Source organism: Aethalodelphis obliquidens, unplaced genomic scaffold (assembly GCF_003676395.1).
Source record: "Aethalodelphis obliquidens isolate GAN/ISIS:26980383/991018 unplaced genomic scaffold, ASM367639v1 scaffold13, whole genome shotgun sequence".
NCBI lineage: Eukaryota > Metazoa > Chordata > Mammalia > Artiodactyla > Delphinidae > Aethalodelphis > Aethalodelphis obliquidens.
In genome coordinates this window covers 14,425,012-14,438,053 of record NW_020837957.1, presented here as the reverse complement: position 1 = coordinate 14,438,053, position 13,042 = coordinate 14,425,012, and the positions used below count along the sequence as shown (strand labels likewise).

The window sequence follows — 13,042 nt, the reverse complement described above, 5'->3', positions numbered from 1 at the left end:
GTGTGTGTGTGTGTGTGTGTGTGTGTGTGTGTGTGTGTGTGTGTGTGGTGTTTCCTGCTGGGAGCCCTGCCTGACCTACTGAGACAAGCTAATCACCTCTTTCTTTGTCCACCACTATATCTTACATGAGCCACCAGGAGCACAATGTGGCTGTGTCTGTACTACGTGGTGGTCAGTAGAGCATAATGGTTGAGCACACAAAGGTTCGAGTCAGGCAGCTGAGGGTCAAATCCTGGTGTGGTGACTTGTCTCCAAGATGGTCTTCATTGATTCATTACCTCCATGTACTTTATGCTCTTCCCCCCATTGAGACATAGAGCCCATTCCTCTACCTCCTTGAATCTGAGCTGAACTGTAACTGACCAACAGAACATGGTGGAAATGATGCCACATGCTTTTATTATTTATTTATTAATTTTTAACACCTTTATTGGAGTATAATTGCTTTACAATGGTGTGTTAGTTTCTGCTGTATAACAAGAGTGAATCAGCTATACATATACATATATCCCCGTATCTCCTCCCTCTTGCATCTCCCGCCCACCCTCCCTCCCCCACCCCTCTAGGTGGTCACAAAGCACCAAGCTGATCTCCCTGTGCTCTGTGGCTGCTTCCCACTAGCTATCTATTTTATATTTGGTAGTGTATATAAGTCCATGCCACTCTCTCACTTCGTCCCAGCTTACCCTTCCCCCTCCCTGTGTCCTCAAGTCCATTCTCTAGTAGGTCTGCATATTTATTCCCATCTTGCCCCTAGGTTCTTCATGATCATTTTTTTTTTTTTAGATTCCAAATATATGTGTTAGCATACAGTATTTGTTTTTCTCTTTCTGACTTACTTCACTCTGTACGGCAGTCTCTAGGTCCATCCACCTCACTACAAATAACTCAGTTTCATTTCTTTTTATGGCTGAGTAATATTCCATTGTATATATGTGCCACATCTTCTTTATCCATTCATCTGTCTATGGATACTTAGGTTGCTTCCATGTCCTGGCTATTGTAAAGCCACATGCTTTTAGAAGCAAGATCATAAGAAGTTTTGCAGTTCCTGCCTAGTCAACTGCCATCTAAGATGTCCAGTGACTCTGACTGCTAGGCTGGGAGGAAGCCCAAGCTAGCCACACAGAGAGGCCATGTGGACAGAGATGCCTGACCAGACCTTGGCTGTTGTAGACATCCCAGCCCCGGCTCCAGACATGTCTACTCAGCCTTAGCAATTACCTGACTGCAGCTGAATAAAGGACCTCAAGCGAGAACCAGCCAGCTGAGCCCATCAACCCCCAGAACCCTATGAGAGAAAATAACAAATTGCTTCTTTAAGTTACCTGACTTCATCATTAACTAAAGGTGTCACTCAACTTCTCTGCACCCCCAACTTTCTCATTTGTTCAATGAGGATGATCACAGAATTGCTGTGAGGATTAAATACAATTAAATAAGGTAATGTAAGTAGATTTCTTGGCATATGGAAACACTTGGTAAGTATCAGTCACTATGTTATGTCCCGTATTGGGCTATGATCTCTTTGTGTGTAGGCGTTAGGAATGCTCAGTTCCTGATCCCAAGTCTTGTATATAGTAGGTAACAAAGAAATGTTTTCCTAAATGAGTGATAGTGTATGATCGGTAGTGTGTCTCTCCCTATCTCCCCATCCTTCCCTTAAAGTGTTCTTTTGCTTCTGATGTCTGTCTCTGGAGGATACCAACCTTGCCTCCACTACCAATCTCAACCCTGGATCAAAAGAAATTGTTGCTCTCTTCTGATCTTGCAATGTAAACGAAAGTTTACCACCCCACTGTGGAAAGCGCCTGGGAGGGATGGGAACAAAGTCAGGGTAGGGGAGGACTTTAAGACAACACGCAGAGCCGTTAAGTTGTCAGTAAGTGCTGTTCAATGATTTATCTACCCCCTCTGAAGGATGTACTTTAAGAAACAAAGTGGAAAAATTCTCCAAAATCTAGAAGAGTGAAATAAGCCTCTGGAACATGTCATCTAACTCTTCTGTCTTTATTAATTGAAAGAAAAAAAAAAAAAAAAAAAGAGCATTTGAGCAGTAAGAAAGCTGGGTGAAAGTTTAGAAGACAATGACCCTTGTCCACCAGCAGAGGGCGAGCTTGGGAGGCAGCCTAGGGCTCAGTTACAGAGTTTGGCTCCTGGAGCAGTTTCCGGTCGGGGTTGTGTTTGGAGACTAGGCGAGTTTTCTTACTGTGGCGGTTTTCAGGGCACTTGTGAGGACACGGATGACAATTCAGGGACTCATTCAGGTACAAACAGAGATAATGTGTGTCTGAGCAGGAGCTGGCAGTAAATGAACCGAAATAAGTGCAGGACAGAGAGGGAGCTTCCACCTTGATTCTCAAAGTGTGGGCTGTGAACCAGCCGCACAGGCTTCATCTGGGAGCTTGTTAGAAATGCAGATGCTCAGGCACCATCGTCGACCTGCTGACTCTGGATTTTAAGAAGATCCCCAGGTGATTCTTCACAAAATAATACCTTGAGAAGCTGCTCTCCTGCCAAGATTGGGGTTTGACCTAACCTATTTCTCCTGGAGTCAGCACTCCCTTCCTACATAAAAAGCTGTCAAGCGGCCATTCCATTTGGAAGTGGCCTGTACCACTGATTCTTTTTTTTTTTTAATTAATAGATTTTAAGTTTTAGGTTTACGGGAAAATTGAGCAGATAGTACAGAAAGTTACCATATAATTCCCCTCCCCTGGTTTCCCCTATGATGTCTTTAGGGTGGTACATTTGTTACAATTAATGAAACAATACTGAAGCATTAACTGAAGTCCATAGTTGACATTAAAGTTCATCCTTTGTGTTGTACATTCTATGGGTTTTGACAGTTGCATCATGTCATGGTCCACAATTATAGCATAATACGTAATACTTTCACCCCTCTGAAAATCTCCTGTGCTCTTCCTATCTATTCCTCCCTCTCTCTCTTCCCTAACCCTGGCAACTACTGATCATTTTTTTTTACTGTTTCTATAGAATTGCCTTTCCCAGAATATCACAGTGTTGAACTCATCCAGTGTGTAGCCTTTTCAGACTGGCTTCTTTCACTTAGCAATATGCGTTTAAGTTTCTTCCATGTCCTTTCATGGCTTCAGAGGTCATTTCTTCCACTGATGCTTTTAACACCTATAAGTTTTTGAAATGTTTGAGTGAAATACCATTCAATCATTTTTCAAAACGCTTTGATATATTTCTTTAGAAAGTCCCTTGGAGTAGCTCTGCCTTTTTTCCCTGGACCATGGTTAGCCTCCAACACAGCGGTCCCCAACCTTTTTGGCACCAGGGGTGCATTCGTGGAAGACAATTTTTCCACAGACACGTGGGGCGGAGGGAGGGGGATGGTTTAGGCGGTAATAAGAGCGACGGGGAGCCATGGGGGCGATGGGGAGAGGCAGATGAAGCTTCGCTCGCTCACCCGCCACTCACCTCCTGCTGCGTGGCCCGGTTCCTAAGAGGTTGAGGACCCATACCAGTCTGCGTCCTGGGGGCTGGGGACCCCTGCTCTAACATCCCGTGGAGGGGAGAACAGAGAATTCTGTCCTTGTCTGGATGAGTCACAGAGACTTGGGGAGAGCTCCATGTCCCCAGCACTCCCCTGCTGGCTCCCTGGAATTCTGCCACTGCAGTGCTGGGCTCTTCATGGCCTTTGGGTATTCAGGGGACCCTTATTAGAGCACAAGTGCCCTTGGGAGGGCATTGATATATGTAAGAACATTTCAGCAGCGGGCGCACTGTGCCTTCGCTCTAACCGCTGTGGGGAGCAAATGGAGGCCCACAGAGGTTAACTTGCCCCAAATCACTGAGGACTAGTTAGTGACAGTCCTGAGCCAGCTGCATGTAACTCCAAAGCCTGGTGACTTCACCCTAGTGGAGGTTGCCAGAGCCTTCAGAATGGGACTCAGGCCAGATGCCTGGTGGGCCAAGTGGAGCCAGGAGAGGAGGGTGGGGTAGTAGGAAAAGAAGTGGACGGTGTCAGAGGCCATTTAGTTTTATTTTGCGGAAACTTGCTTTCGCTGCCTCTGGGGATCTAGTTGGGATCAGCAGTCACTCCAGCTGAGAGCAGCCCACCAGGATGAGGGTGTCAGCTGACTTGTGATGATGGCTTTGCCTGGAGAATTCCAGCAGGTGGAGCAGTAGGAGGCATTTTCCCTGCTCTCCTCTGCCCCCCACTTTAGTTTTCTTCTGATTAAGTCAGGACACGGGTTAGGCCCTATTACCAGTGGGCAGGGTCCTGCCATTCAGGAACTTTCGACGGTTCAGAGTACCAGCTTTCTTGTTCTCTCTGGGTGCTTCAGTTGCCTCATTTTAAATGAGGATGACAAGAGTTTCTGCCTCATAGGACGGCTGCCGAGGATTAAATGAGTTAATACATGGCCCATTTCAAGCACTGCATAAATGTGAGATAATGTTATTTAATGTGGGCCTGGCAAGATTCATTTTCATCCCTTTGCACTTCGTAAAAGCCCCTGTTGGTCAGATTTGAATTTAGAAAGAGTCAGAGGCCCCACCCGTGCTTTTAGCTTAAGTCGTATACTCCAGCGCATCTACCAGCCTCACTGCACTGGGAGGGAAGGCCCGGCTAACAACAGAGCCACAGGCCTATTTCCCATTTGCTCTCACTCCTGAGCTTTATCCCCTTGGGGAACCTCAGTAGAGGAGGGGTGATGGGGTCATTTCAGCATTGCTGAACACACAACCCTAATAATAATAATACCACCCCATCGCCACCGTAACGTCTGCCCTGGTGCTGCCATTACATAGCTCAAAAGTTCTGCAATGAACCGGAAGTTGGAAGAAGAGAGTGGAAAATCTCAAGTGGAAAATCCCAAGGTGGTCCCAAGGCTTGCCACAATTCCAAACCACTAGGACACACCAACTAGAAAGTTCCTTGGCCAGACTCATAACTTTTTTTTTTTTTCCTGCTAAGTGTTCATTCCAAAGATTAGAATGCACTTATAAACAGAATCACTGATTCTATAGATGAACAGTGTTATGAGACAGTTCAGAGCAACCAGGCAGAGCGATACACTGTCATTATCCACACATCCGGGAAACTCATCTGCATAGTCAGGCTAAGGGCAGAATTTCAGCTAAGAGGCTTCTGGGAGGAAAAGGCAAGAGCAAACCCGTGCATTTCACTTCTGTTAACATGTGTTTAGCTTGGCTGCTGAAATGTTGGGTTAACACAGGAAAGCGTTTCCATTTCACACCAGGGAGTCAGGCTAAGCACACACCCTCCTTGAGATGAAAATAAACTATAATAATACCTACTGAATAGGATTGTAAAGATTAATACAATTAATACAATCCTGAATAGGACTGTAAAGATTAATACGATGACATGGGTAAAGCATCTAGTTCAGTTCTGGGCACATTTTAAGTGCTCAAAAAATAACAGCTATTATTCAGATAGTTATGTATCCTGTACGATTTTAACTGCATGAAGATAGGTACAACCAAGACCGGAAGAACAGACATCAGAGTGTTATCTCTGGGTGGTTGGTTAGTCTTTGTTTTACATTTTCCTGTATTGTCTCATATCTATATAATTCCTACTTCTATAATCAGGAAAAATATACATAATTTTGAAAAAAAACCATAACAGTGTATTGAACATCATACGCAGGCTTATACATATATAAGGCACATTTCAAGGATTTCAGCCAATCCTCCCAACAAGCACTGAGGTAGCAATTTTTTCTTTTTTTAACTGAAATATAGTTGACACACAATATTATGTTCCTTTCAGGTGTACTACGTAATGCTTTAACACACGCATACATTATGAAATGATCACCATGATGAGTCTAGTTACCATCTGTCCTCATACAAAGTTATTACGATATGACTGACCATATTCCCTATGCTGTGTGTTATATCCGTGACTTATTTACTAGACAACTGGAGGTTTGTACATCTCAATCCTCCTCACTTCTTTTGCCCACTCCCCACCCCCTCCCTTCTGGCCACCACCTGTTGGTTCTCTGTATCTATGAGTCTGTTTTTGTTTGGTTGGTTGGTTTTTTAGATTCCACATATAAGTAGATCATGAGGTATTTGTCTTTCTTTGTCTGACTCATTTCACTCAGCAAAATACCCTCTAAATCCATCTATGTTGTTGCAAATGACAAGGTTTCTTTTCTTTCTTTCTTTCTTTTTTTTTTTAATGGCTGGAGGTAGCTATTTTCCACCTATATTTTATAGAAGAGGAAATTGAACTCTGTAGAATCAAATGACTTGTCTTGGACTTATAAAGCCAGGCTCTAAATACAGGCCTGTGCCACGAAGTGACTATAACCAGGGCTTCACAAATGGGGTGGGAGCTGGGGATGGTGGTTAGAAACCCCAACTCCTCCTTCATATTCCTTCTCTCTCTCTCTCTCTCTCTCTCTCTCTCTCTCTCTCTCCTCTCTCTCTCTCTCTCTCTCTCTCTCTCTCTCTCTCTCTCTCTCTCTCACACACACACACACACACACACACACAGTGACAACCTTCCCTTCCTTAGCACACTGTGTTGGATACTGAAGGTACAGATCATTAATTCGATGGGGGGAAAAGTAGGCTTGGGAACAGAAGATAGGGTGGTAATAGAGGAAGCACATACAGACTTACCCCTAAGCTGTGGACATGAGTTTGCACCTGGTCTTTAGTGGTGTTGTGTATGGTAGCCAAGCAGATCCTCAAAGGACCTGCCTCTCAGAGCAATCAGCTATAGTATGCAAAAACATCAGCCTAACTAACTGAACGGGATTTTTTTCAGCCATAGATGGTCCCAAGCATCAGACACACATCAGTCTCTGTGATACAGAAGGGCTGGTGAGGCATCTATGGGCTGGAAAACCACCCGTAGGCCTGAATGGGCTTCAAACAGAGTCGCAGGCCTGACAGGTACACAAAAAACACTCACTGTGCTTTCAGCCAGGCTTATTACTCTGAATCTCTGGGGAAAATCATACATCTGTATTTGTCTTTGCCAAATTTCAAATGAAATGCTTGCCTGTAATTTGGATGGGGCTGTACAAATGATTGAGTCCCTTCAGGGCATAAATGAATCAACAGCTGCTCGTTCCGTGTTTGTAGCATCTTTGTTGTTCTGGTCAGGTTTAAAGCAGTGCTTGTTTTGGAGGGCTGGATGTGTTCTCTTGCACACAAGCCAAACTGATATTAGAATCTTCTAAATCACTGTACCCAGGGACAAATCAAGATCACGCTTGATCTTTGCAAACTCCTTCCAGCAGAATGCAAAAGACTGTCTTCGTAGACATCTCACTTGAAGGTCGCCGGTTCATAAATGAAAGGGGCACTTGCATATTTTTGGAAGTGCGTCATGAATTTTAGCATTGGTTGAAACTATCCAGTCATCATGTTGATGACTCTTTCTCACTCCAAAGTTCTAGTTAAGCCTCTTATCTGACACTTTCTAAAACCTGTCTGAATGGGACCCACAGTGGGGAAGGAAGTTTTGCTTTACTTTAGGAAGATCGTATGGATGATTTGAATTCATATTTACCCAAAGGCCAGGGATAGACTGGTTGGCCATCTAGAGTCCTGAACTCACCCATCCTGGGTTATAAGCAAAGGAGAAAGGCATGACGGAGCAGGAATTTATGGGCTTGAATGAAATGTGATTGAAAAATGGGTGACCCTAAAGTAGATAATATTTTATAACCTTTTATAGCTTAGGAAACACATTTATGTGTGTTACATCATTTGATGCTCACAAAACCCTCTAAGTAGGATTTGGCAGATAGATTATTTTCTCTGTTTCACAGAGGAGGAATCTGAAGTTGAGTGACATGCCCAGGGTCACACTAATCTATGACCAAGGTGAACATCCAGCTTTTTCGACTCCAGACAGCATAAGTGATGTGCTTTAAAGACATCACCGTGGGAGGCTCTGCATGAGTGCAACAGTGCTGTCACTGCTGCAAACAGTTCGGACCCCATAGGCCTAAGTTCAGATATTTGCCTTCAGACCCAGTTTAAAAAGTTCCCAAAGGAGAACAAAGATCATAATTTTGTGGTTGTTTGCACACAGTAGTTGACAAAAAAGATGTTTCTCTTTACCCTACACCTTATTTATCACACTTGGCCATTTGGGGGTTTCAAAGAATATTCTACTACCACTGAGAGCAATTAAAAAAAAAGACATTGAAAAGGATATTTTCCCCAGCACTTCCAAGCAAGTTCGTGACCTTTCCGGACTGTCCCAGAGACCCTGCCAGTACTCTCGGACCTTAAGTTCACGGGCAAGGTCAAGTGTGGGATAATCTGGTGGGGTGCTGCCATCTTGAAGCCTGAACATCAATCAACATTGCTGACTGGCAGCAGTGAGCGCTCATCTCCCTTGTGTGTGTGTGTGTTTTTCTTTTTTTTAAGGTTTTGCCCTCTTGTGTTTTAATGGCGTGTTCACACAACTGCCAATTTCTAATAAGCAGGGAGCCCCTAAAGGGCCCCGACCACCCCTTCCTCTTCTCTGGATCTCCCCTCACCCTCGGCCTTGCAAAGGCCCTAATTCAGAGGTGGTGCAGGAAAGATGCCTTTGTTCCTCAGTTCAAGAGTATCCCCAGGAACCTTATTTACAGCCTGGACACTGGCTGGAAGATCAAAATAAACAAAAATGTAAGACAATCCGCAGAATACTTAATATTGTTAAGATGTCAATACTACAAAAGTGATCTACAGATTTAATGCAATCCCTATCAAAGTTCCAATGACATTTTTTTGTTGTTGTTGCAGAAATAGAAATATCCACCCTAAAATTCATGTGGAATCTCAAGGGACCCTGAATAGCCAAAGCAACCTTGAAAAAGAACAAAGTTGGAGGGCTCTTACTTCCTGATTTAAAAACTATTACAAAGCTACAGCAATCAAAACAGTGTGGTACTGGCATAAAGTCAGTAACTTAGACCAATGGAATATAATATGGAACCCTAAAATGAACTCTCGGATACACGGTCAAATGATTTTTGAAAAGGGTCCAAGACCACTCAATGGGGAAAAAACAGTCTTTTCAATCAGTGGTGTTGGGACAACTGGTGATCTCCATGCAAAGAATAGAGTTGGACCCTTACATTACACTGCTTACAAAAATTAGGTCAAAATGGATTAAAGACCTAAATATAAGAGTGAAAACTGCAAAATTCTTAAGAGAAAACAGGGGAAAAACTTCATGACACTGGATTTGATAATAATTTCTTGGACATGATACCAAAAGCACAGGAAACAAAAGCAAAAATAGATAAATTGGATTATATCAAAATTAAAAACTTCTGTGACTCAAAGGACACAATCAAGAGTAAAAAGGCAACCTATGTAATGGGAGAAAATATTAGCAAATCATATATCTGATAGGGGGTTAAAATCCAGAACATACCCCAGACTCCTACAATGCAACAACAAAAACCAAATAACCTGGTTAAAAAATGGGCAAAAGACTTGAATAGACATTTCTCCAAAAAAGACATACAAATGGTCAACAAGCACATGAAAAGATGCTCAACATCATTAATCATTAGGGAAATGCAAACCCAAATCACAATGAGATACCACTTCACACCCATTAGGATGGTTACTATCAAAAAAACAGACAATAAGTGTTGGCGAGGATGTAGAGAAACTGAAACCATGATGCTCTGCTGGTGGGAATGTAAAATGGTGCAGCCACTATGGCTGGCAGTATGTATGCATATGTATTGATTCCTCAAAAAATTAAAAATAGAATTACCATATGATCTAGCAATTTCACTTCTGTGTATATACCCAAAAGAGTTGAAAGCAGGGTCTTGAAGAGCAATCTGTACATGTACATTCATAGCACCATTATTTACAATAGGCAAAAAGTTGAAGTAACCCAAGTGGCCATCAATGAATGAATGGATAAACAAAATATTATTCATCTTTAACAAGGAAGGAAATTTTAACATATGCTACAACATGAATGAACCTTGAGGACATTATGCTAAATGAAATAAGCTAGTGACAAAAGGACAAATCTGTCTGATTCCACTTGTGTGAGGTACGTAGAGTAGTCAATTCATAATGACAGAAAGTGGAACAGTGGTTGTCAGGGGGCGGGGGACAGGGAAATGGGGAGTTTAATAAGTGTAGAGTTTCAGTTTTGCAAATTGAAAAGAGTTCTGGAGATTGGTTGCACAACAATATGAATACACTTAACATGACTGAAGTGTACACTTAAAATTGGTTAAGATGGTAAATTTTATGTTCTGTAAATATACAGAACATGATAAAATATTACCATCATTTTTAAAAAAACTAGAACAATCCTCCCAATTCCATTTTGTAAAAAAGTAGTTGATTATGTAAAAGTCTGAGCTCCTAAAGTGGTTTGTTTGGTGGGAGAAGGCTGTTTAGATTTCTGGTACATGAGTGCCCATCAGGAACCACCTGGAACTGCCACAGTCCCAGGTGCTGCCACACAAAACCATTTCCCCCTGCCTACCCCCATCTTGTTGATAAAGGCTCCTGAGTTGAGATTCAGAAAGTCAGTCCCAGGGGTTAGGGCCCACCCTTGGCAACTGCGCCAGGGAATTTCTTCTCTGACTCTGGTTGCAAATAGGAAATGCAAGGGAAGATGAGCAACTGTCCTTTAAGTATTTAGATACCATCTAAGGAAATTAATTAAAACAGAGACTCAGAAGGAGGTCAAACTAACTCCCAGGGAACACACAAGTACCATTACCCCTAATCAATGTTGCAGTGTTAGAGATGGATGGAGATAGGGCCCCCCAAATCTTAGTCCTACCAGTAGTTGTCACTTGCCAGTGAGTTGGCACTTACTAGCTGTGGGGCTGTGGGCAAGTCATGTAATCTCTCTGGGCTTAACTCATCACCTTTCCCATGAAGAAAATACCTCCTTTCTCTATCTAAAAGGTTATTAAAAATATATCAAATGAAATAACATATATAAAAATGCTTTTAAAACTAGTCTAAAGAGATCTCTATATAAATATTAATTCTTGTAGGCTCTGGAATCTTTGTTTAATAAATGGGGACAATTGTTTCCCTCTTCCTTGGACTTTGTAAAATTAGAGATAATGTGTGTAAAGTGTGTAGCCCAGGACTTAGCCCAGAGTAGGCTCAATAAATGATGGAACAATATTTTTTACTTCCTGCTGTTCCCCTGTGAGATGCCTCCTAGTGAAGAGGGTGGGACATATATCTGATTCTGGGATGGTCATAGGGGTGCATATATCTGATTCTGCCTGTCCAGCAACCTTTCTCCTTGCCTTCTTCTAAGGGCATCCTATTTTTCTTTGGGTAATTCCCTTCCCTTTCTTTTCATGGTTCAGGTGTGGTGCCCATTCTCCCTCCTTTCTTCCCATCCTTGCCCTGGTCCTCCAGGCTGGACCAGGATATTCCTGGATATCCACAGTGATTGGTTCAGTGATGAGCCCAGACCTGATAATCCAGGATAATGAAACAAAATCCTGGGTGTTTTGCTGGAGAATAGAAACACTTTTCTGTGAGATCACTTAGATGGTAGAATATAAGCCTGTAACAGGAAGAAAATGAGGCCGACGCAAAGAAAGAATATCCAAGAGATGGAGAACGTCAGATCACTGATGAACAAATTTGAATACATGGGTCCAACCAAGTGTGAACTGCTCTTGGAAGTTTTAGTTACTTGAACCCATAAATCCACCACCAGCATTCCCACCCTCCACTCTTCTTTTGGCATGCATGCTGAGTTTCTGCCATTTGTAATAGAAAGTTTTATTTAATGTAATTGAGGAGGCATAGACTTCGAATTTATCCCCCAGCCTCGATGATGTCCCCTACTTTTCTTCTGCTATGATCCCCATAACAACACTCACCCTACGTCCGAACTCTTCCCCTTGCTTCACTTCCTGAGGATAGCCATCAATCAGGAAACCCTTGGTGTTTCTGAGGTTGGCCACCATGGCCTCCTTCAGGAGCTCCAGAACGATGCCCTGGAGCAGAGGGAGAGCAGTCAGGACCCGAGCTCTTCCACAGAACAACAGTGGAGTCAGCACAGTTCTCCCGAGCCATCCCATCACGGCGGGGAGAGAGATAACAGGAAGATGTTGAGAACAAACTTATGGATACCAAGGAGGGAAGGGGACGGGAGTGGGGTGAATTGGGGGACTGGGATTGACATATATACACTAATATGTATAAAATAGATAACTAATGAGAACCCACTGTATAGCACAGGGAACTCTACTCAACGCTCTGTGGTGACCTAAGTGGGAAGGAAAACTAAAAAAGAGGGGATATATGTATATGTATAACTGATTCACTTTGCTGTACAGCAGAAACTAACACAGCAGTGTAAAGCAACTATACTCTAATAAAAATTAGTTTCAAAAAGATTAACAGCAGGCAGCAATATACTGTATTTCATCAACTCCAAATCTCACCCTCCCCCCATTTTAATGTTTATGGAATTGGTAGGTACCTTACAGTCAGTACTGGGTCATAGTTTAATAGTGTTTTTTTCTTACCGGTATATTTTTATTGGTTATATTTTACTGAGGTGTCTAAAAATAATGACATCTTAGATTAGGTGAAATATAGTGCTATATTTCATACAGTAGCAGTTCTTGAATTAGGCCTAATGCCAGTTTAAAACTAGACAAAACACAGTATAAAATGTGCTTCACTGTTGATTTGTTCCAGTAAATATTTTATAAAATTTGACACGCACTGACTTGAGGAGACTTTCAGTAGATATGAAGTAGCACTTTCTAGCAATATCACTTTGTTAAAAAATTTGGTTTAACTTGCGCTTATGGAAAATAAGGAAGGAGGGATACATGGAAGCTTAGGAATGGATGTAGGAAAATGCCACCAGCTGCCCAAACTGGGGGGAATTCCTTGTGTTCTCTGGGTCCCAGGCATCCTCTGACTTTTGGCAGGGACTTGGGGAATGCAGCCATCGTAAGGGCGGTCAGAAACTATCCCTAGATAATAACGAATTAAATCTGCATGAAGCTTACCTTCTAGTGAAAAAGACAGATAATAGACGAACAAGTAA

General features: G+C 42.5%; 1 protein-coding gene across 1 annotated transcript in view; it reads right to left on the bottom strand.

Annotated features, from left to right (window-relative positions):
- AK5 (adenylate kinase 5) overlaps positions 1 to 13,042 on the bottom strand; it is a 235,546-nt gene that overhangs the window by 16,382 nt on the left and 206,122 nt on the right. The window contains exon 12 of the mRNA XM_027114110.1: positions 11,859 to 11,975. Within this exon, the coding sequence (XP_026969911.1) occupies positions 11,859 to 11,975 (117 nt within the window). The remainder of the gene's footprint in view (positions 1 to 11,858; positions 11,976 to 13,042) is intronic.